General features: G+C 40.4%; 1 protein-coding gene across 13 annotated transcripts in view; it reads left to right on the top strand.

Moving 5' to 3' along the window:
• Positions 1-22,885, top strand: part of OSBPL1A (oxysterol binding protein like 1A) — a 203,237-nt gene that overhangs the window by 44,527 nt on the left and 135,825 nt on the right. For 12 of the 13 annotated variants that reach the window (XM_040984809.1, XM_040984810.1, XM_040984808.1 and 9 more), the window contains 9 exons: positions 1,217-1,328; positions 5,927-6,012; positions 7,146-7,290; positions 10,973-11,034; positions 11,742-11,786; positions 13,071-13,144; positions 13,243-13,306; positions 18,431-18,529; positions 19,916-20,038. In XM_040984809.1, coding sequence (XP_040840743.1) covers positions 1,217-1,328; positions 5,927-6,012; positions 7,146-7,290; positions 10,973-11,034; positions 11,742-11,786; positions 13,071-13,144; positions 13,243-13,306; positions 18,431-18,529; positions 19,916-20,038 — 810 coding nt within the window. Of the gene's footprint in view, positions 1-1,216; positions 1,329-5,926; positions 6,013-7,145; positions 7,291-10,972; positions 11,035-11,741; positions 11,787-13,070; positions 13,145-13,242; positions 13,307-18,430; positions 18,530-19,915; positions 20,039-21,112; positions 21,689-22,885 lie in introns of those variants that run through there. The other variant, XM_040984819.1, reaches the window with a different exon arrangement.

Below are 22,885 nucleotides of genomic sequence, written 5' to 3'. Positions count from 1 at the left end.
AGTTTTCACCATAAATCCTCATTTCTACTGTATGCACTTGTAAAATGTGTTTGACAATATGCATAATATACTGGAAAATGCATGATCTACCTAGATGTAAGACATGCAGCATGTTACTGTTGTGTCAAATAAGTAAGGTTGTTTTTTTGAAAATTCGAAATGTATGCTGAAGATAATTAAAAATAATACCAAAAGGTTTATAGTGGTTATATAGTGACTAGGACAAAGGTACCATTTTCTTTCTCAGGTATTTTTTTTTTTAGGTTTTACTTAAGCTTTTTTAAATACAAAAATAATTTTTACAAGATGAGAGCTATTATGACCTAAAGGAATGGTGAAGCTGCCTGACATAATGTGTGGTGACCTAGGATATCACTTCCTATATCACAGGCACTGTACTTCTAGAGGTTCCAGTAGCGCATTGTGTGAAACTGAAAAGGAGCCATGACTTTACTTCCTGCTTGGGTGCTGGGTGTGTCAGGATAGCCATGCACCGCACACCTAATATGGTCTCTATCCTCTGTTTTTGCAGTGCTACTGCGTGAGACACCCAGTGATAACAGAATTACCAGGGTACTTAAAAAATTTGTGGGGAACAAACTCCAAAGGGTAACCTAATTTTGTTAGCCTCCCAAAATTGTAAAATCATCCACATAATTTTTCTTCAGAGATTTTTCATGAACTTTGAAAAGCTTCACTTACTATATTTTTAATGATCTTTGTATGTATGCTAGTTCAAGAGAATGTGTTTTGTTAAACTATTTCTTTGGTGGTATGTGACTGTCCATTAGCCTGCATCACTTCAAGTAATAATGATCTATTTTCTGTGATCACTAGGTTAATTTTAAATAGCCTCAGTTTATTGAGAAAATTATTTCCCAGTAAGCCTTAGAGAGATGCTATTAAGTGAATGTACTACCTGCTCTTATTTAAATAATGGCTGTATTTAATTTACATGCATAGTTTGGACACACATTATTTTGAATAATTTTGGTAAAGCAATCAAATTTTTTTTAGCAATGATGAAATTGTACTATATATTGGCAGCTGTTGAGGCAGTTGTCACTGTAATTCAATTCTTGTAGGCATTACTGATACAATAAAGATTCTTACATAGTCCATATATCTACTTTGTAAAATGTAGTAATCAGTGGTTAGAATAAGGACAATAATACAATAAAGTCTCAGTATCTCAAAATAATTTCTCTTTTTTTAGGAGTTGGTAATGCTTCTTTTAGAATATAATGCTGACACCACTGTTGTTAATGGGAGTGGACAGACTGCCAAGGAAGCCACTCATGACAAAGAAATCAGAAACATGCTTCAAGGTAAATACTGTGGGTATTAACATGACCAGCACGTACTTTAATGATAGCAAGCTCAGCGTGTGAATAAAATGGCTTCTCAAACACCAGCACAGATGAGAACAAGCCTGTGTGTTAGTGCTCATCAGAAAATGTCAGGGCAGACAAAAAATATATCTATAAACTCATCTACATGTCTCTTGATATCTGCAAATATGACTCAATGAAAAAAATCAAACATTTAAAAATAAACCGGTAATTTATACAAAATTATGGCAGGTTAAAAAAAATCTTTTCAGGGCCTGGTATGGTGGCCTAGTTGCTAAAGTCCTGGCCTTGAACGCGCTGGGATCCCATATGGGCGCCGGTTCTAATCCTGGTGGCCCTGCTGCCTGCTTGTGGCCTGGAAAGCAATCGATGACAGCCCAAAGCCTTGGGACCCTGCACCTGCATGGGAGGACCTGGAGGAGATTCCTGGCTCCTGACTTCCAATCAGTGCAACTCTGGCCATTGCAGTCACTTGTGGAGTGAATCACCAGACAGAAGATCTTCCTCTCTCTCTCTCTCTCTCTCTCTCTCTCTCTCTCTCTCTCTTCCTCTCTTTATATCTAACTTTGTAACAAAAAAAAAAAAATAGAAATCTAAAAAAATCTTTTCAAGTACTTAAGACTGTCAGAGAATGAGGGCATATGACCAATAAGCTGATGCAGCATGATTGAGAAGGAGCACAAGAATGCAGGAGGAATATTGGGAGTCATTTGCTCCTGGGAAGATGACTCTGGCCAGTAGGGTTTCCTGAGGACTTCCTCACAGTGTAACAGATGACAGTCATTTCTTGCTGGACCAACTTCTTGGTATGAACATGAAAGACCAACTTGCATTTGCAAAGACATAAGGATCTGCAGCAGTTCAGGAGGATATCTATAAAGTAGATGAAAACAAAAATATTTTCATGTTCACATTGGGAAGTCTTCCTACCATAGGGTCACTTTGAATCACCAGAAATGGCTGTTAGGACGTGATGGTGGCTTTTCTGATGCGGAGAGAAGATCCTTAATTTGTGTTTTAGGATTAAAAACGCTGAGTTGGAATTGTAATTTCACATGTGTTCCTTTATTTGAAATTCATAGAAGAGCAGTGTAATTAGATACTTACTGGGTATTGAATCTTAATTTTCTAGTGAAAACCAAGCTCCTACTTTTTATTGCTTTCCAATTGGCCGTGAGAATTTAAATTGTTTCCCATGTTTTATAGTTACAAAATAACATCAGTGTCTTTACTTGAGTATACTCATTTTCAATGAACAAGCAAATTAATACATCCAGATGCTGTGGTATGGGATTCCTAGACATGTACAATGATTTAATACATTGTGACCTAGTGGAGAAGAGGAGATACTGTCTTTGATCTTGACCTGTCACTTTAATGCATCAAGATGAGAACCAAGAGCTGAGGTTTTCCTGACAGACTGGAATGTTAGGTTAGTGTGACAAGTTGACATTTAATAAGGAGAATTATAAAGATGTGCTCTAAGGCCCTTCCAAAACCTAAACCCTGTGTGGCTAAGGGTTTTGTTGACTTTTTGAGTAATATGATTTGTAAACTTATATGCTCCTAGCCTGGGAAATAGGAGCTCAGCATTGGGTGGTTCTTCTGTAACGAGATCCCCTTAGTCAGGTGGAATAGCACCTGAATAGAGCATTAAATGGGTTGACTGCAGGAAGTTCATAGAGCACCCCATCAAGACCACAGGTAGAGTAGAAACCGTGTCAAAGGATAATGCGCGGAGACAGGGATGTTTCACCCCAGGAAACAAGGCTCTTTGTTCTGTTTCTGGTGTTGACACTCAGTAGCACACTATCTTTTCCCTTTATAAATGAGTGAGTTGTCTGTGGGGACACAAGTTGCGACTATAAATATCTTGTTTACTGATGAACTTATAGTTTTAGTATGCTTAGAAATTCTTACCCAAATCATTCATTAATGTAGTCATTACAAAGGAGTAATTTTCTATGATGGTTGCAGTGTGTTTCCAGGTACTTTCCTGCATTTCTAATGTACTGTTTGACATGTGAGTATGTAAGTATACATCAGGCTGGGGGTCCACTTCTGGCTTTTGAGAGCCCTCCTCCTAGATTCTGATAAGATATTTTATTCAGTCTCATAAAAGTTAAATTTTTATAGTATATTTGGATCTAGAATATTTGCTTTTTTAAAAGGTGAATTTTTTTATGTGCATGTAATACTTGTGTGTTTTTATGAGGGCACAGTGAAGTGTTTCCTCACATTTGCACATCACAAACCTCTCAGACCTCAAAACAAGACTTTAATTTGTTTTTAAAAATTGACCGAAATATAAAATGTGCAGGGAAGCTTACATCATTGATGTGTTCCTCACTTTTCGTAAATAGAACAGTCTATGTGAACAGCACTCACATCAAGAAGCTCTAGGAGCCACTGTTCATGATGGGAATGTTTGCTTCACTGACTGGGTTAGCAACCTTTTCCCAGTTTCCCGGATGAACACAGGACAGAAAACATACAGGAATACAGATTAGCCAAGATTTCCAACTCATAGTTCCTATTTTCTTTTATTTATGCTCCTAGATCATCTAGAAAGAAACATAGAGTGTATTTATTTCTTTTCTGTGAAGTCTGGAATCAGCATTTATTAACCACTGTTTAATTATTCACATATTTATTGACCTGATATACATTGTGTACCATCACAAATGCTTCTGATGCACTGGAGGCTATGACAGGGTGCTTGGCTTTGGGAATGACTGTAGGAATAAATGACAGCCTGAGGTAATGTGGCACTTGGTCAGGTATGAAGGAGGAATTAAGGGCATCATGTTCTCAAAGTCGTTGTGCAGAGGCCATAGGAAGAGACAGGAAGCATTGAAGATGGGGAGTCCCAACAACAGAAGCAGCCACTGAGAGCCGATGTGAGGCTTGGCCTTCTGAAGCAGTGAGCAGGGATGTGGAAATAAAAATGTGGAGTAGGTAATGAGGCGTTCTGACCTTAGGCATTGTTTAACGGCAAAGCTGAACTACTTGAGCTGTTCCAGTGTTCAGCTACATGTTCCCTGTAGCTTAGATGTGATGGTGTGCCTGGTATAGTGGGTAGCAATGGTAATGGCTAACTTCTTCTCTAGTCTCCTAGATTCCCAGGCTGCTCCTATGTCTGCAGCAACCCTGGAAATCTTGGAAGACTTTTTATAGTTCCTCCCCTGTACCTTTGCACAGTGTGATAAGTGAGGCTTAAGCTTTTCCGTGAAGTTGCTTCTTTGCTGTAAGTCAAAGCTGAACTCAGAGCTAACACAAATGATACTTTATTTATATATTCTAAATCTCTTAAGATAGATAGCCAATTGCTAATTTTTTTTTTTTAATGAAAGCCTGGAGATAAGAACCTGAACTTTGAATGCTACCTTCTTCAGTTTCTGGCTTTGTGGTTTTGGTTAAGTTACATAACCACTTGGTGCATCTCTAAAGTTGGGATGATAATAATACACACCTTATCAGTTATGAAGTTTTAGTGAGTTAATTTTTTTTAAGGTTTACTTATTTTATTTGAAAAGTATAGTTACACAGAGATGTTCCAGCCACTGATACACTCCCCAAATGACCTAAGTGGCCAGGGCTGGGCCAGGCCAGATTCAGGAGCTTTACCTGGATCTCATGTGGGTGTGGGGTCGTACAGAGTTGGGTCATCCTTGGCTGCTTTCTCAGGCACGTTAACAGGGAACTTGGTCTCAATCCAGTGCAAACACGATGCTGGTGTTGTAGGCAGTGATAACATACTAGACAGCACCCACTGACCCCTAACAAATAAATGTGCTAAAGAGCTTTGAATAGCACTTAGGAACCATTACAGTATTTGTTGAAAAAATGAAAATAACCTTTGCAATCTTACATGTAAGTCTGAATGTAACTTTTTAGCAGCCTGCATGTTTAAGGTTCTGTACATATTCCTATCAATACTATTATTTTGAAACTGAGGGTTTACTGCCCCAGATGCCATAGCAACTGGTGCTGGGTCAAACTAAAAAAAGCTGGGGACCAGGGAGCTCAATCCACGTCTCCCATGTAGTCCTAGGGAAATGAGCACGTGAGCCTCCTGCAGCATGCAGTAGCAGGGAACTTACATAGGGAGCAAAGCTGGAGCTGAAACCAAGGTGCTCCACTGTGAGAGGCAGTTGTCTCAGCTGCTATCTTCGCCGCTCAGCAAGATATCTGCCCTAATGCTGTTTCTGAATACTACTTTTCACAGTTATAAGTTGTGAAATGTATGAAACTCATTTATTTACTTACCTTCCTGAGATAAATATGTAAAAATAGTTCAGTATACAAGAATAATTCAGTTATTTGTAATAGATAATATAGTGATTAAAGTAGTTAGAATTCTGGATATAAACATAAATTCAACCCAACCTGAAAGAAATAGAACTCGATGATCTGAAATCTAAGGCAACCAAACCCACAAAGTTTGTTGTTGGAATTAGAATTGAAATCATGTTGCTTTTTCTTACTATGTTCACTTCATTCTTCATGTGTCTCTGTGATGACTTTTCCAACAGGACCCTAACAGCTGAGTAACATGTACTTTCATTTTGCAGCTGTAGAAAGGACTCAGCAAAGAAAGCTTGAAGAATTACTTCTAGCAGCAGCAAGGGAAGGGAGAACATCAGAACTCGCCGAGCTGGTAAAAACCCACAAAGCATTTCTTTACGCGTCAAAAAAGTTTTATTTATTCTTCAGTTCATAATTAGTGAACATGGCACCGAAAAGAACTGCGGAGAACTTAAAAATAACGAAAGTTTTTGAATACATGAAAATGGTGGACATGTTACTAGTTTAAGCAGGACACATTTTAAAGGGTGGTTTTTTTTTCTGAATTTCTTATTTTCATTCCTACCTTTCCATTGAAAACCTGATAAGAATTTGATTTTTCACAGTAAGTAGTGTAAAGATAAGTTAAAAACATTTTTTCCCTTGTTAGCCTGATGAAAATTGAAGCAACATATAAGGGTCCTTCAGAAGACTCATGGAAGATGTGCAGTGTCTTTTACTTCTATTTTTGTACAAACCATTTTAAGCCCCTTGTAATAGTACTCTGAAAAAGCACATTTTTCTAAGCATGATGAGCAATATGATGTCACATGAGAGCAGACTGAAAGCTGTGCCCATTTTATTTTTCTAATTAGGAGATCAACTTCCCAGTGTCCATTTCCTGCATGGTCACATTAAACATGAGACTCTATGTTCGTTCTGAATTTAGTGGAGCTTTGCCATTTGACTTAGAGTTATTTCAGCTTATTTTAAAAGGCCTGTGGTCTTTAAGTATACTGGCTGAAATATTTTTAAATTTTTTGAGGTAGAGACTATGTGAAGCTTCTCAAACAGTAAGGTAGAATAGCAGATTCAGTAGAACTCTGCCATTTATACATTGAGCATTTGTGGTTTTGATTCTTCCGAAAGATTATCTGCTCAACTGATGGCTGATTTTGCCGGCATGAGTGTGAATTGCAGGGCTGAAAGGAACAAGCAGATCTTAGTGAAATCTTTATTTCAGGGGCTCATGGAAGGATGCTGGCATAGTATGTGTTATTTGTTGTTGGGGGAGTAGGGGACCCAGATGCAGGACTGGGATTGCCAGGCATCTGAGGACACAGATGGGGGTGGCAGGGTTGACTGGGGTAGTGAACAAGAAGCCACATGGATGGTCAAAGTGCAAGGGGGCCAGCTGTTTTCCTGACGCTGCTGGAGCACCTTCCTGGGATTAGGAGAGAGCATCTTTGAAACAAGATTTTTGCATTTTATTTCTTTATTTGTTAGCTCAACAGACCCAGTCCTCCTGATGTTAACTGTTTGGATCAGCTTGGAAATACACCTTTGCACTGTGCAGCTTACCGGGGCCATAAACAGTGTGCCATGAAGCTTCTGAAAAGTGGAGCAGACCCGAATCTGAGAAACAAAAATGGTAAGCATGTTGATGGCAGTCACTGTGGATCATTTTGAAGCTTGAAATAAAGTCATTGCTGTATGAAATTATTTTCAGGACCCAGCCCTTCTAAAACTGTTTGACCTCTTTGCTTTTGGAACCCAAAGTGTTCACACAAGAAAAAAAAAGAACAAAACCATTGTTTCTCATTTAAGATTTAAATATGATAATGTCAACCTACTTTACAGGAAGCACTAATAATGACTAAGATAGGCCTAGCCCTCGGGGGCAAGATAAATGCATTTGGTTTTTATTATTTGTAGTCATTGTGGTCTATAAAGTGCCACTCACACTAAATTAGCAAATGTGGAGCTCTTGTTCCTAGTTAGGTTTCTGTGAGCCTAGAGTCACAGCTTTCTGAATCAACTGGTTAGTGTATAACTATTTTATGGGTGTTTTTGTTGTAAAAACATTTTACTTGATGTATATTGCAACTTCATTAGCAGTGACCTCATGGCCACCAGTTACAGTAGCTGGTGCCTGGGCTCTAAGCATTTTCTAAGGCACACACACATTGCTAAGATGCCGGGCCTGGGAGCAGTAACCCTTCAGCATGGTGCCTTGGGCCATTTTGGACTGAGATCACTAACCAGAAGTGCAGAAATGTGCAGTAGGCCTCCTGGAAAGCTGGAACAAAAGGCTGCCCGTTGGCCTTGTTGTACTACTTCAATCAGGAAAGTGTTGGGTAATTTGAATTTTTTGCCATTCTGAGGATGTCCTTGAGGTTACCAAAAATTCACAGATACTGGTTTTAGAGTAGCAGTGAGCAGTTTGCAAATGCTCTGTGAGAGTCAACTGCATGACTAGTTAACCAAAAATGTAGCTGCCGAAGGTATCTTGGGTATATAAAAGAAGAGCATTCTATTAGAGGCCCTCTCCCCCCATTTTTTAAGCTGTGCTTCCCATTGCCTGTCAGCTAGTGACTAGGATTGGTCAGAGGTCCTTGTGGGACCACATGTTCATCTCCATAAGAGCCTAAAGCACCCTTCTTGGTAATTGTTGGCTTATGTAACTGTCTCCCATGAGACTGAATTCTGCAGGGCAGTTCGAATATTTTCATATCTAGTTTACTCAGCGCTTAGATTAAGGTAGAACATACAATACCTGGTAAAGGTTACATGTTTTTAAAAGATTTGGAGTAATTGAAAATCGTTTTATGAAGGAAGAGATACTTGGTATTAGACCCTAAAGTCCAAATAGGATTATGTTTTTTTTCCATTGCTAAATACTTACATTTGTATCTGTAGTGAAAGGTCTGCTCCATATGGTTCAAGTAGAAGTGTAGCTAACAGTGTTATTGTTAAATAAGATTTTGATAAACATGAATGTGTGAGAGGGTATTATAAACAGGGAACATAAGAAAAGGCATAAAAATAAAAAAATCAAGTTTGGGTGACAATTCCAGCTTGGTATATCCTAGAGCACATGAACAGTATGATATGGGACAACCGTGTAAAGGCAGGTTAGATTTGTATCAGAGAATAGAAGTCACAAATAGTTTTCTGGTTGCCACAATTAAAAACCAAAAAGCAGATGACGTTAATTTTAATAGAATTTACTTAAAGGAACAGATCCAAAATACTGTTTCAACATGTAATTAGTAATTAAAAGTAATTATCAGTGGGATTTTACATTCTTTTAGCAGTTTGTCTTTGAAGTCTTGGTATTTTGTATTTGTACCACATCAAATACCTCTCAGCCACTGAATCACTACACACATTGATTGTGTCTTAACCCTGCAAATGTGAATCTGCTCTTTTACTGCTCATTCATCAGACAAACTCAAGCGCTTGCTTAAACTCAGCTTCCCCAGTCAGGCCCTTAGAACACTAAGAACAGGCTGTGCAGTTCAGTGACTCAGTGCCTGGTGCATGTTTCTGAAACAGTAAGTTCCACTGGGCAAAAGCCAGGTTAGCCAAAAGGATTGAAGACTAGCAAGACGATGGAGAAGATACTTGATGAATTAATTTTGACAGAACATGTAGGTTTTTTAAAATTTATTTACTTTTATTGCAAAGTCAGATATACAAAGAGGAGAAGAGACAGGAAGATCTTCGGTCTGGTGATTCACTCCCCAAGTGACCGCAATGGCTAGAGCTGAGCCAATCCGGAGCCAGGAACCAGGAGCTTCCTCCGGGTCTCCCACACGGGTGCAGGGTCCCAACACTTTGGGCCGTCCTCGACTGCTCTCCCAGGCCACAAGCAGGGAGCTAGATGGGAAATGGAGCTCTAGGATTAGAACTGGTGCCCATATGAGATCTCAGTGCATTGAAGGCAAGGACTTTGACCACTACACTATCGAGCCAGACCCTATATTTGGCCTTTTAATATTGTCCCTTAGTTCTTGGATACTTAGTTTTTAATCATTTGTGGCACTCCCTCCAGTGAGTTTAAGGGCTGGGCTCTTGTGCTAGGATTCCAATACAAACTGACTCCATAGTTCCTGTTCCATCTCACCACTGGCCACTTCCTGTGACCTCGTACTATGGGCACCCTGTTGTCTGTACAACCTTTCTCCAACTTCGGATTCAGGCAGCGCCCAGAATTAGAGAGACACCAGGTGTCTTAAATAACTAGGTTGTCAGTGGTGCTGATCTTGCCAAAACTTGCTGGCTGTTAGATCTGTGGGCCACTCTGACCTATCCTAGGTGGAACCTGCAGGGTGTTGTATCAGTACTGTCTTCCCTGGGGCACCAGGGAAGTGCAATGCACTTAGTTGGAAGTGATTTTGCTCTCAGCTTAGCACATGTGCAGCTCACTGTTGTCCTTCCAGTCCCACAGCCTTTGCCATCTGACACAAAATGATGCAGCATTGGTGGAATTCTGGGTTTGCTGGCCATTAAGTGTGGGGGCCACCTGGACCTATTTTGGGTGGAACTTGTAGGATGCCGTGTCAGTGCTGTTTTCCCTCAGAGAGCAGTGCAATGCACTGAGCTGTAAGTGATTTTGCTCCTGTCCTGAGACGATCCAGATCAACCATACAGGGATCCTTGTAGGAGGGAGGCAAGAGGGTCAAAATGTACAGGGCAAAGGCGTGATTGGAGTAGAAGTTGGAAGTGTAGGTTGGAATGAGGCACTCTGAAGATGGACAAAGGGACCCAGAGGCAAGCAGCCCAGGCATCCCCTAGAGATGGACAGCAAGGAAATGAACTCTGCTCTAAAGTGCCCAGAGGAATACAGTGCTGTTTGCACTCTGATTTTCTCCCAGGCTGTAAGATAATCCGTTTGTATTGTTTCAAGCATATATATACATATATATATGTCATATATGGATACAGTTTCAAGCCTATATATATGCTGTATCCATATATAACATATATATATGTATGCTTGAAACATACATATACACACATATATATAGTTTTTTTTTTTTGGCACAAAACAGAAAAAGGATATCATGATTTTAGGCTAGAAAGCGTGAATGACTGTGGAACCTGTCCAGTTTTCTGAGGTTAATCTGATTTGCTGGCTAGTAGTCTGCTACCAGAAAGAGACCACAAAGTATGGGTGTGATAACATGTGTGGGAAATTTTTGAAGAGAAGTTGTAGTCTTGGGAGACAGGTGGGTGGCAACAATGCAGGAATACTGTATGCTGCAGTTGCAGCATCAGCTTGGTGGTTTAGTTAAGTTCTTGATGACTTTTCTCTTTGTTTTACACAGAGCAGAAGCCCTTTGATCTTGCACAAGGTGCTGAAATGAAGCACATTCTTCTTGGTAACAAGGTATGTCATAATGGAGTAAAGTTAAATAATAGTTTTTAGAAATTTCGTAGTTTGAGAGGTGATGAGGGAGAGCACTGCCATCTGCTGGTTCACTTGTCCACTGGCCGTCAAAGGGTTTGGGCTGGGGCCAGTGGCAGCAACTGAGCAGAGTCCAGGTGGTCATTTCAGTGGCCGGAACCCAGTTGAGTTGTCTCACTGCTGCCTCTCAGGGTGTGCCTTGGCAGGAAGCTAGTGTTGGGAATAGAACCCGAGCACTCTGCTGTGGGATGTGGGTGGATATCTTAACTGCTTGGCAAAACATCCTCTCCTTAGAACAAAATGTTTGGGCCCGGCGCGATGATGTAGTGATTAAGGTCCTCGCTTGCACGCCCGGGATCCCATATTGGTGCCGGTTCTAATCCCGGCAGCCTCGCTTCCCATCCAGCTCCCTGCCTGTTGCCTAGGAAAGCAGTGGAGGACGGCCCAAAGCTTTGGGACCCTGCACCCGCTTGGGAGGCCCGGAAGAGGCTCCTGGCTTCTGATTGGCTCAGTTCCAGCTGTTGTGGCCACTTGGGGAGTGAATCATTGGACGGAAGATCATCCTCTTTGTATATCCACCTTTCCAAAAAGAATAAAATAAAATCTTTTTTTTAAAAACAAAAAGAACAAAATATTGAATGCTTGTACTCTACACGTACATTTTTTAATGAAAAATGTGTTTTCATCAGGTCGTTTACAAAGCGTTGAAACGATACGAAGGCCCTCTTTGGAAGGTAGGTGGGAACAATTTCCAGATTATGGCTGGAAAGAAGTTGTCTCAGGTGAAGAAATTCTGTTGAAATTGGTTTTCATTCATTTATAAATTGCAGATGATCCCTAGCTTAGAATTTTTTAATCTCTTGACTTTATAGTAGTGCTGACTTCAGTATAGTAGTGCCACCTGTTCAATGGAAACTCTACTCTGAATTTTCATCTTCCCTGGGCAAACAATTGGTGGGCTAGTCTTCAGGCTCTCCTGTGCTCACCAGGGAATTGTGCCTGCCAATCATCCTGACGTTCCCAAGGGGAGGCCACTGAAAATTCTCAGTGGCCTGTGTTGCCAGAGTGCTCGGGATGTTCACTGTTTGCACATCCACGTTGTGACTGCTGCGGTGCCCCTCTGTGTGTGTGAGGCATTCCGCACTTCATTATAAAATGGGCTGTGTGTTTGATAATTTTGCCCAACTGTAGGCTAATGTAAGTGTCCTGAGCTTGTTTAAGCTAGGCTGTGAAGAGGGTTAGGTACAACAAGGGTGTTTTCTTTCAGCTTAGATTTCTTTTCAACTGATGGTTTATTGAGATGTAACCATCACCCTTTTTGGATCTTAGAGTGTGCTTGAATTTGCAGAGGCTTCCACTGATAACGTTGGTGGTCTGATTCTTCTAGTTGACTAAGTTTGTATGGAACAAATGGGAAAAATACTCTTTTCTCAATGAACTGAGGAATCATAGCATTATTTTTTGCTCTAAATTTTGAACTTGGACTTGGAAGGCCAGCAGCAACTGAAAGCACAGAAAGCACATACGAAATTCTTCCAGTTTTGAAAATAATATATATTGGAAGTACAGTTTTTTTATATAGTTAACCATGTTAGAGCACATAGTTCGTTTTCATTTGCAAACAGTCCCTCTGTAGCAGAGGCTTACATTATGTAAGATAAATTTAGGATAATTTTCTGAACATACAATTCATTAATGACTTTGAGGAAATTGTCTTTGAGTCCCATAACTGGCGTATTTCTTAAAAATAACTATTAGCATTGTCAAAACCATAAACCGTCCATCATTGATATTTTTTAATATGGCATTTTTTTTTCTTTTCGTGTCACTATACTATGTGGTATGTTTTCATTCCTGTATTCAGTGACTGATTTCATGTTTAATCATTTTCTGGTGTTCAGTGCTCCCATGTAGATGAAAGACTCCAGCATAGCTGTCACAACTTAATTGCTTTTAATCAGTCAAGTATTTGAATCTAGATGTGTCAGCTTGGGAAATTGTTCTCATTTTGCCTTTAGAGTTCAAGGTTTTTTGGATGGAGATTATTCTGGGTGGTATTAGAACATGGAGTCCTTTCGTGGTATAGGAAACAGTGAGTATTACAATTCTTATTAAATTCTAGTACTCAAATGATGTTTTCCCAATAAGGCTGTTTCTTTTGTGTTGATAAACTCACCATTTCTTTTGAAGGCCTGATGCAGCCCGTAATGTGTATCGCCAGGGATGCAAACACCTGACTCAAGCAGTGTGCACGGTAGGTGGGAGACACAGGCCTTCTCGTAAACTCTAAGTCAGTTTTGTGATTGTCCCAAAGTGTTTGTGAAGTCTTGAGGCATTATGGAATGGTGTAGAAAACATTTCTGTTTGAGATCAAATGAAAAGAAATGTAAAATCAGTTTTGAAATTTAAAACAAAAAATAGAATCAGCTTTCATTTATCTTTGCACTTAGGTGGAATGAAAACTGAAATGTCCAACAGCATGTAAATGGGGATTTTCACATCAGTCCTGTGTGTTGGGATGTGTGTGTATTGGAACATACGTAAATGCAGATGATGTATATTCTCTGGGAGTTAAAATCAGACTGGAAGCCTGTATCAGAATCAAGAGTCTTTAATTCTCTGCATTCACTTCACTTCACTTTCACTTTTCACAGCCAGGAAAATGACTGAGTTGTTTTTTTTTTCCAAGATGGAAGCCTGGCATACTTCCTCATTTCCTGCTTTAAATCCCTTTTGTTGCGAACACACCGCAGTGGTCTCTTTGCCCTTCAGAGCTTGAAACTTACGTTTCTTAGGGTGTGTACTCTCGAGGGACCAGTGGTACTCCCCTTGGGACTCACACTTTCAGGCAGCTTCCGCAGCAGTGTGTCCCAGTGACATACTCCTGTGGCCCTGGCCCCTTTCACAGTGGTTCAAGGGGCTGGAAAACCTCTTTAATTTTACCTGTTAATCTCTTGCCTTGAGTTGGTATAGTTTTGGCCATTCTGTTTTGTTCCAGCTCTTGATTTATGTACTTAATGAATAGCTGAGTTTTAATTGGGTTCTTTGTTTTATTATTATTTTTAATTCTTCCTTTTCTTAAAAGTTTTATTTGAAATGGAGACAGATTTTCCATCCATCGATTCACTCTCCTAAATGTCCTCAACAGCCGAGGCTGAGCCAGGTGGAAGCTGGGAGCCCAGAGCTTCATCTGGGTCTTGGATATGAGTAGCAGCAGCTCACCTACTCCATGCCACAACTGCTTCCCCTGCTGTGCTTTCTCACCTGTAGGACCTAAGGGTAGTGTAGGCAGGCATAGGACAAGCTTGCTATGCCACTACGCCAGCCCCCTCAGTTTGCTTCTTATGTGACATATGCCATTCAAGCGTTCAGCTTTTCACAGTTGAATTATTAGGTGTATGTTTTGCATAGATGATCTTATTATGGTTGAGGAATTTCTCTTCATTTCCTGGTTTACTAAGAGCTGTCATTGTGAGAAACTTGAATTGTGTCACATGCTTTTCTCATATTATAGAAATGACCATATGATATTCCTCATTCTATCAGTGTGGTAAATTGGGGTTGGTAGGCTTTAGGATACTAATAAACTAATGGTGTCCAAGTCTCACATAGTTATTACGTACTAATGCATTAATATTTTTTACCAGTTAATATTAAGGAATTTTATGTGTTCATTTTGTTGTTTTAGCCAAGCTTTCAAGTCAAAGTGGAATTGGTCTTAGACAGAAGATAGTTGTGTTCACTCCTCTTATCATGCCGGTTCCCAGCCGCAGATCTATGTGTGCTGGTGGGTGCTTCCTAACTTGGCCTCCCGGGATTCTCCGCTCTTGCTGGTAGATGTTGCAGCCTAGCCCAGCAGGGCATAGCTCACACCCTGTGCTGGCTCTCATATGTACCAGTGAATGCTGTGGCCTAGCCTAGCCTGGCCCACGCAAATGCTGACAAGTGCTGCAATCTTGCCTGCCCTGGCCCACCTCCATACCAGGCTCTTGTGCTTCCCAGAGTGTGCTGTGGCTTAGTAGGAAAGTTCACCGTGTTCCCCGACTAAGCCTGCTCCCAGCCCTGGATCTCATGTGTGCTGGTGGGTGCTGTAGGCCTGCTTGGCATAGTCTGCCCTCAGTGCTAGCCTTTGTATGTACCTGCAAGTGCTATGGCTAGGCCCAGCCCAGCACTTCTCTTATCTCTCTGCATGCAAATTGGTGAGTGCTGTAGTCCCGCAGAGGGAGCCCATACCCTAAAGAACATGCCTCCAGATTCAGTTCTTTGCATTCTGGAGGGTGCATTGGCTCAGCCTGATTGTCCCACTTCCCATTCTGACAATTGTGGGTGGGTCTTGTGTCATGGCTCACCCAGACATGCCCCCCAGCTCCAGTTTATGTGTGCATGGGAGGGCAAAGGGCTATGCTGTTTAGCCCAGCCCAGTGGATGCCTTGGGCCTGTCCCAGACATACCCTCCAATTACCGCTCTAAACTACCTGGTTTCAGTCCCCTTGCCTACCTGACAGTACTGTGGCCTGGTCTGTGGAGTCCCCCAGAGGTTATTTATCTCATGTCAAGCATACCCTCAGCTGTTCTCATATAATACCTTCCCAGACTCCCTTCCCTGCGCAGTCTTAACCCCCTCAGCTTGAGGGACGAGGTGGTGTATCCCAGGCTGACGTTTCCTGCCTTCCTCGCATATCTTTAACAAAAAATGTGTGTGTGTGTGTGTGTGTGTGTGTGTGTGTGTGTGTGTATGTGTGTGTGTGTATTTAAAAAATCTTACATAAAAAAAATCTCTGTCCAATGATTCACTCCCCAAGTGGCCATAACAGTTGGAGCTGAGCCAATCCAAAGCCAGGAGCTTCTTCCTCCAGGTCTCCCATGTAGATGCAGGGTCCCAAGGCATTGGGCCATCCTTGACTGCCACAAATAGAGAGCTGGATGGGAAGCAGGGCTGCCGGGATTGGAACTAATGCCCAGTGATTTCTAGGCAAGAACTTAAGCTACTAGGCCACCATACTGGGCCTGTATTCTGACTTTCTAATAAAGAAATTTATAAAAATTTATTGTATTTTTATAGGAAAAGCAGAGTGACAAAGTCAAAGAGCAAGTAAACAAGCATGCCTGTGCAATATCATCCATGCACTGATTCATTCCTCACATGGCTGCAACATCTGGAACCGGGTCTGATCAACCAGAAGTATGTCTTCATCTGGTTCTCATGGTCCCAGGTCCTTTTGCCATCCTCTCATGCATTCTCAGACACATTAATAGGGCGCTGGATCCTAGGCAGAGTATCAGGATTTGAACCAGTGTTCATGTGGAGTACCTACATTTAAACAGCTGCTTAAACCACCCCGCCTGCCTGCCCTGCCCCCGTAATTCCAGCTGCTTGAGTTTAGGTTCTTGGTTGAGACCTATTGTCTTACCCAGTACAGTCATTTAAAGCTCTTTCCTGGGCCCGGCGCGATGGCGCAGTGGTTAAGGTCCTTGCCTTGCATGCCCGGAATCCCATATGGGCGCCAGTTCTATCCCAGCAGCCCCGCTTCCCTTCCAGCTCCCTGCCTGTGGCCTGGGAAAGCAGTCGAGGACGGCCCAAGGCTTTGGGACCCTGCACCCGCGTGGGAGACCCTGAGGAGGCTCCTGGCTTCAGATCGGCATAGTATCGGCCGTTGCGCTCACTTGGGGAGTGAATCATCGGACAGAAGATGTTCCTCTCTGTCTCTCCTCTCTGTATATCTGTCTTTCCAGTAAAAAAATAATAAAAATAAATCTTTAAAAAAAAAAAGCTCTTTCCTATTTGCAGCTGTTTTTTTTATTCTTCTAATTTTACATTCTATTTTCATTATTCGTTTCAAAATATTTTCTAATTTCTGTAGTGTTTTGAGTCTGGTAATATTGAGACATTTGTTTAATTTTTATATAATTAGGACTTTCCTTGTTCATGATTCCATTTTTGCCACTGAGCATATTATCATGTAATTTTCCTTGTGCCAGGTAGTACTGAGACTTGTGGCTCTATGGGTTATCTCAAGACAAGTGCACTTGAAAAGAAATGTGTGTTCTGATACTTAGTGTAGGCTCCTATCAATATTAATCTTGTTATGGTTGTTCATAGCTTTGAGTCTTGTTCTGTTATTGAACACATACGTTTAAGATTGCTATCTTCCTTTGGTCTTTTATCATGTGGTAGCCCTCTTTCTCATATTTGTTTTGAAATCAATTTTGTCTGATATGATTACTGTGACCTTAGGCTCTTTGTTTCTCTATCAATTTAATTTTAGTCTGTGTCTGTATTTTCGCATGTTTGTGTGTTTTACTTTGTGATTCAGGTAATTCTGGAGAGTCAGCCAGGTTCCTGGTTAATGTGTTCATTTTAGAAAACTAATTTCTCGGTTGAGAATGTAAGATCTGCTTTAGAGCAGCTCTGATCTCAGTTCAGATAGATTGTGAGTAGTTTGGAATCTTTTCTGTGACAATATGGTTCATGGGTCAGAGATGTGTGTATGTAGACTGTGAGAACCCCTTATCTGGCTCTTTCCCTTAGGGGATTCTTTGTTCCCTTTAGTAGTCATGACATCCTTCCCCCTCTGCCCCAACTTCTGGCTTTGCTTTATTAGTCATATCAATACAGGGGCAGGTATTGGTTCCATGGACTGAACCTCTGCTTGGAATGCCCGCATTCCACACCTGAGTCATTTGCACCTCTGCTTCTGGTCCAGCTTCCTGCTATGTGCTTAGGAAGCTGCAGAATTCTTGGGAAGCCCAAATTTTGAATTCCTGCCACCTGGTTGGCAGATCTGGATCAAGTTCAAGGCTGCTGGTTTTGTCTTGGCCCAACCTCAGTTTTTGTGGGCTTTTAGACTCTAAATAAATGAAGATTGTGTCTCCCTCTCTCCTTGCATTGGAAGTGGAGCAGCCTATCCTTGAACTGCTGGTTATATTGAATTTCTGGCATTTCAGGCAGTGGCTTAATTCATTGTATCACCATGCCAAACTTGAAAAATTATTTTATTTTTATCTTCCTTTTTTCTTACTCATTGTTTTGAACTCAGTGAAACACAAACACAACAATTAGGGAGCAGCACGAATAAGAAAATAGAACCTGGTATAGAAAGGGTTTTATGATTCAAAGTTATACTTAGTAGAATAAGGGCTAAACTATGCAAGATGGACTAATATTTACTTTGAGGAAGTAGGAATGCAAAAGTCAGGTTTGATACAGATAAGTCATAGTACATTTCATATTTCCACTGTAAAAATGATATCTTGTTTTCATCAGTCAGTATTTTAAGTCTTCAGTTGGGTATTAAGTCAAGTTCATACTTTAACCTTTGTATATAGATACTTTGAGAATCCTTTTATGTGAATAAACGTTATTGATTTTATATCCAAGGTAAAAGCTACTGATAGCCGCCTCTTCTTTATTAAGTGCTTTGATGACACCATTCACAGCTTCCGAGTTCCTAAGAATAGCCTTCAGCAATCAAGAGAGGTAAGCACATGGATTCACATATATTCATAACACATATTTGAAAGAGCAATTAAAAAACATTTTTAAGATTTATTTTATTTTTATTGCAAAGTCAGATATACAGAGAGGAAGATTGTCCCGTCTGATTTACTCCCAATGTGGCTGCAATGGCCAGAGGTCAGCTGATCTGAAACCAGGAACCCAGAGCTTCCTCCGGGTCTCCTATGTGGGTGCAGGGTCCCAAGGCTTTGGGCTGTCCTCGACTGCTTTCCCGGGCCACAAACAGGGAGCTGCATGGGAAGTAAGACTGCTGGAATTAGGACTGTCGCCCATATGGAATCCCAGCACGTGCAAGTAAAGGACTTGAGCCTTTAGGCTACAGCACCAGGCCCTGAAAGAGCAATTTTATGAAGCTTTTGAAATTTGGCCCATGAATTAGTTCTTTATCAGCATTTAGTTTGTAATTTTTTGTTTCAGTTCTCTGAATGTCTTCTAAGGAAAGCTAAGGAATTATTCAATTTACTAGTGAATTGTTAGGTGAGAAAATAGGAAGCTATGGTTGAAATGATTTCTCAAGACAATGCTACTTGTAAGAGACAAAACGTGGACTACATCTGGACGTTGTACTATTCATTATAGTTTAGACTTCTTTCCATCCTCAATTGAACAGCAGCAGCAAATAAGAAAAATTGGTTTCAGTAGAGTGAAATTCATGATACAACTATTTACTGGAGAATTCATATTAAATCACAGTGACATGCATCAGCCTGTGTTTCTTTTTCTTTTTTCTGGGTTTGTAAATCTTGGATTGAAAAAAATCTGTTTTCCAAAGTGGCTAAGTTGACTCTTCAAAGCAGTTCAATGCATGACTTCATGTCAGTATTCATAAAGTGGAAATCTGATCCTGAATAAAGGTGTAAGAAAATAGGGAAGATATGAGACAGGCATTTTTCAGCTAATGGATCTTCTTTTTGAGATAGTTTTGAGACTTGTGTAAGCGACAGTAAAAGTTCAACAGAGCAGTTGTTTGCTATCCTAAAATAGCTTGTATTTCTGGTGCTTATTTGATGAAAAGTTATTAAATTGTGTATGAAGCCATTATTATATAACTACTACTCATAAGTGTTAACCTGTAATTTTAAGTGAAAGAAAATTGTTTACCCACTTTTAAAGTTCTACAATGTACAATGTCTGAATAAGTAAATTTGTATTTGATATTTAAAAAAAAATACAGGAAAAACTTTTAGCCAAATTGTAGATAGGAGAGCTTCATCATTATTTTATTGTTTTTTGAGTCCTTGATATGCATTTCTCCATATAAATCTTATGCTTTCCAGATAACTGTCATATTATCTCTTGGTAATAAAATTGTTTTTCATATTTCTTTAACTCTGGGTACTCTTCCAGAACTGGATGGAAGCAATAGAAGATCATTCTGCCTACAGCACTCACTACTGTTCCCAGGACCAGGTGACTGAGGACGAAGAGGAAGATGGTGTTTTGACTGTAGACTTGAAGGAATCCTTAGAGGTAGGGAAATGTCAGTGGCCTTTATGGCTCACTGAGTTGAGTCATGCAGGATTCATAAAAACCACATTTCCTGATCCTACTTAAAGTTAGAAGGGGTTGGCCTAATGTAGTAAAAGGGCAAGAAATTTTGGTAGTGGTGGTATTTCTGTAAAATGTCAAGGGTGCTGTATTTTAGGGAGCCAGATATAATCTAAGAACTGTTGCAGTTATGATAGTAATAGCATGCTGTGGAGTTGACTAAAATTTAGAGAAACTGGCTGTTTTATGAAAGTATCAGGAGACTGGATCAGTAATTGTCAGGTGACTTAATAAAAAGAAAATCAGCTTTGTAGTAGAATTCACAATAACTAAGACTTGAAATCAACCCAGACTGGCATCAGCTGTGGACCGGGTAAGGAAAATGCAGTATGTATCTAATGGAATACTACTTGGCCATAAAGAGTGGAATCTTGTCTTCCAATGAAATGGATGCAGTTGGAAACCGTCATGCTAGTGAAAGATGCCAATCTGAGGAAGGAAATACCGTAGTGTTTCTCTGATAGGCAGTAGCTAATGTAGAATATGTGAAGTGTTGGAATGGAATGGTCACTTAGGGGTATTGTTATTTTTAGCCTGCATTTATTATACTCCTGTGGATTTGTGCTCTGCCTATGTTTGCTTGTTTAATATTACAATTAGTGGAAAATTAAGCACATGACTATAGAGCATATTAAAAGTATTCCTTTGCAAAAACTGGTGAAGGGGGATGGAGGGAGGGGTGTTGGAGGGGAGCAGGGGATTCGGGGAAGTGTCATGGTTTTCTTGGAACTGTACCTATGGAATTAGCAAAATCTTCTCTTTATATTAATAATTTGTAAAGATTTATTTATTTTTATTGGAAAGGCAGATTTAAAGAGAGGAAGAGACAGATCTCCCATCCTTTGATTGATTCCCTAAATGGCCATAATGGCCAGAGCAGAGCTGATTCGAAGCCAGGAGCCTAGAGCTTCTTCTGGGTCTCCTACACAGGGACACAATCCCAAGGACCTGGGCCATTCTCTGTTGCCTTCCCAGGCCACAGGCAGAGAGCTAGGTCAGAAGTGGAGCACCCGAGACACGAACCAGTGCTCACATGGGATTCTGGCACTTGCAGGCAAAGGACTAACTTATGAAGCCACTGTGTTGACTCCATTAATAAACTTATTTTAAAGATAGGAAGTTTCAAAGAAAAAATGTGATTTTGTAATTGATTTCTGACAGCAGTGGAAATAGGCTCATTCTGTTCCTGTTTGTATCTCTTGTGGTAATACTCTCAGATGCCTCTGAAAGTTGGATCTTGAAATACAATGATATATGGACATTGGTCTTCATGTGTCTTTGTGTTACATGTTGTTTTATGTTGTTCTCAGATTATCATTTTACTTGAGGAGTGCTGCCAGTAGGGGCAGCATATATCACTTGATTTGTTGTCTTTTATGACTTCACTGCATGGTTTAGTGTGAATAATGCAGTCATGGGGATGCCTCTATTGGCCAGAAGTTTCATGTAAAACCACTTGTAATCTGTAACGCCAGGTTGCTTTAGAGGTAAGGTACAGAGTGACAGGAGTGAGTAGAGAGAAGCTCAGCTGAAGTGACATCATGCATTGTCCACAGAGAGTTATCAGCACATGTAATGAAATGGAATAGGTGTATTTTGGGGTAGGAATGGTAACAGTTTTCTGGCTGTGCCTTATAAATGTTCTTTGTTGAGAAAGGAATGGGAATTGGGGTTAAAAGAATTTGAACTATGAAAGCATAATGAATTTCCATGAAATAACTGTCACAGCAAATGAATTTACTAAATTTCATCATTTTGCTTGAAGATTAGATGAATTACAGCATTTGAATGTTTCTGAATCAACAACTTTAATGAAGTTAAATTTGCTGTATGGAGTCTTTCTGATTTAAGGACCTATAAATTGTCTTATGTGCAAGATTTTGTCTTTGTGAATCTAATCTTAATTTATGGTGGAACACTGAAGAATACGAACCTTTTTATTTTTAGTTTTAAATGGATTCAATATAGTTTGTAGATGCAATGAAGAGTGTGATATTCCTTCCCCCGCCCCTCCTTAGTCTCCTCACCTCCCTGCTCTGTCCTTCCCTCTGCTGCTCTTCTCATGCTCTCTTCCTCCTCCTCCTCTCCCTTGTCCTCTTCCCTCTTGCTCTCCTCTTTCCCCTTTTCTTTCCTTCCCCCCATCACCTCTTGTATAATAAAAGCTTTCTAAACCTGTGTATCGTTTAAAAAAAGACATAAAGCTTATATCTGTAGTATAATGAATTAATTTTCAGGCTTTTAATCTTAGCTGTACCTTTCATCATTCCTTATTTGGATACTTTTTTCATGTGCTAACTTTATTTAAAATTGATTTTATTTACGTGGAAATCAGAGTTATAGGAAGTGCAAGAAAAGGAAAGAGAAATCTCTGATCCTCTGGCTAACTCCCTAAATGGCTACAGTGGTTCAGGGCTGGGTCAGGGCGAAACCAAGAGCCAGTAGTTTCTTCTGGTTTCCCACGTGGATGCAAGGCCCCCAAAATTTTTACCATCCTCTGCTTCTTCACCAGACAGTTATTAGGGATATGGATCAGAAGTGGACCAGCCAAAGCTAGAACCACTGTCCATATGGGATACTGGTTTTGCAAGTGGCAACATAATGTGCTCTGCCTACAAACAGTGACAGCCCCATGTGTTAAATTTTAAACCGTGAAATTTGAAAAATTAGATTTTAACTTTAATTTGCTTTTTGTCTTTAAATTTTATTTCAAAGGCAGAACAGAGAGGGGGAGAAAGATTTTCCATGTGCTGGCTCACGTCCCAAATAGCC

Source organism: Ochotona curzoniae, unplaced genomic scaffold, assembly GCF_017591425.1.
Source record: "Ochotona curzoniae isolate NIBS_2020 unplaced genomic scaffold, NIBS_Ocur_1.0 contig_43, whole genome shotgun sequence".
NCBI lineage: Eukaryota > Metazoa > Chordata > Mammalia > Lagomorpha > Ochotonidae > Ochotona > Ochotona curzoniae.
The sequence above is the reverse complement of the archived record's forward strand: the minus strand, read 5'-3'. Positions and strand labels throughout refer to the sequence as shown.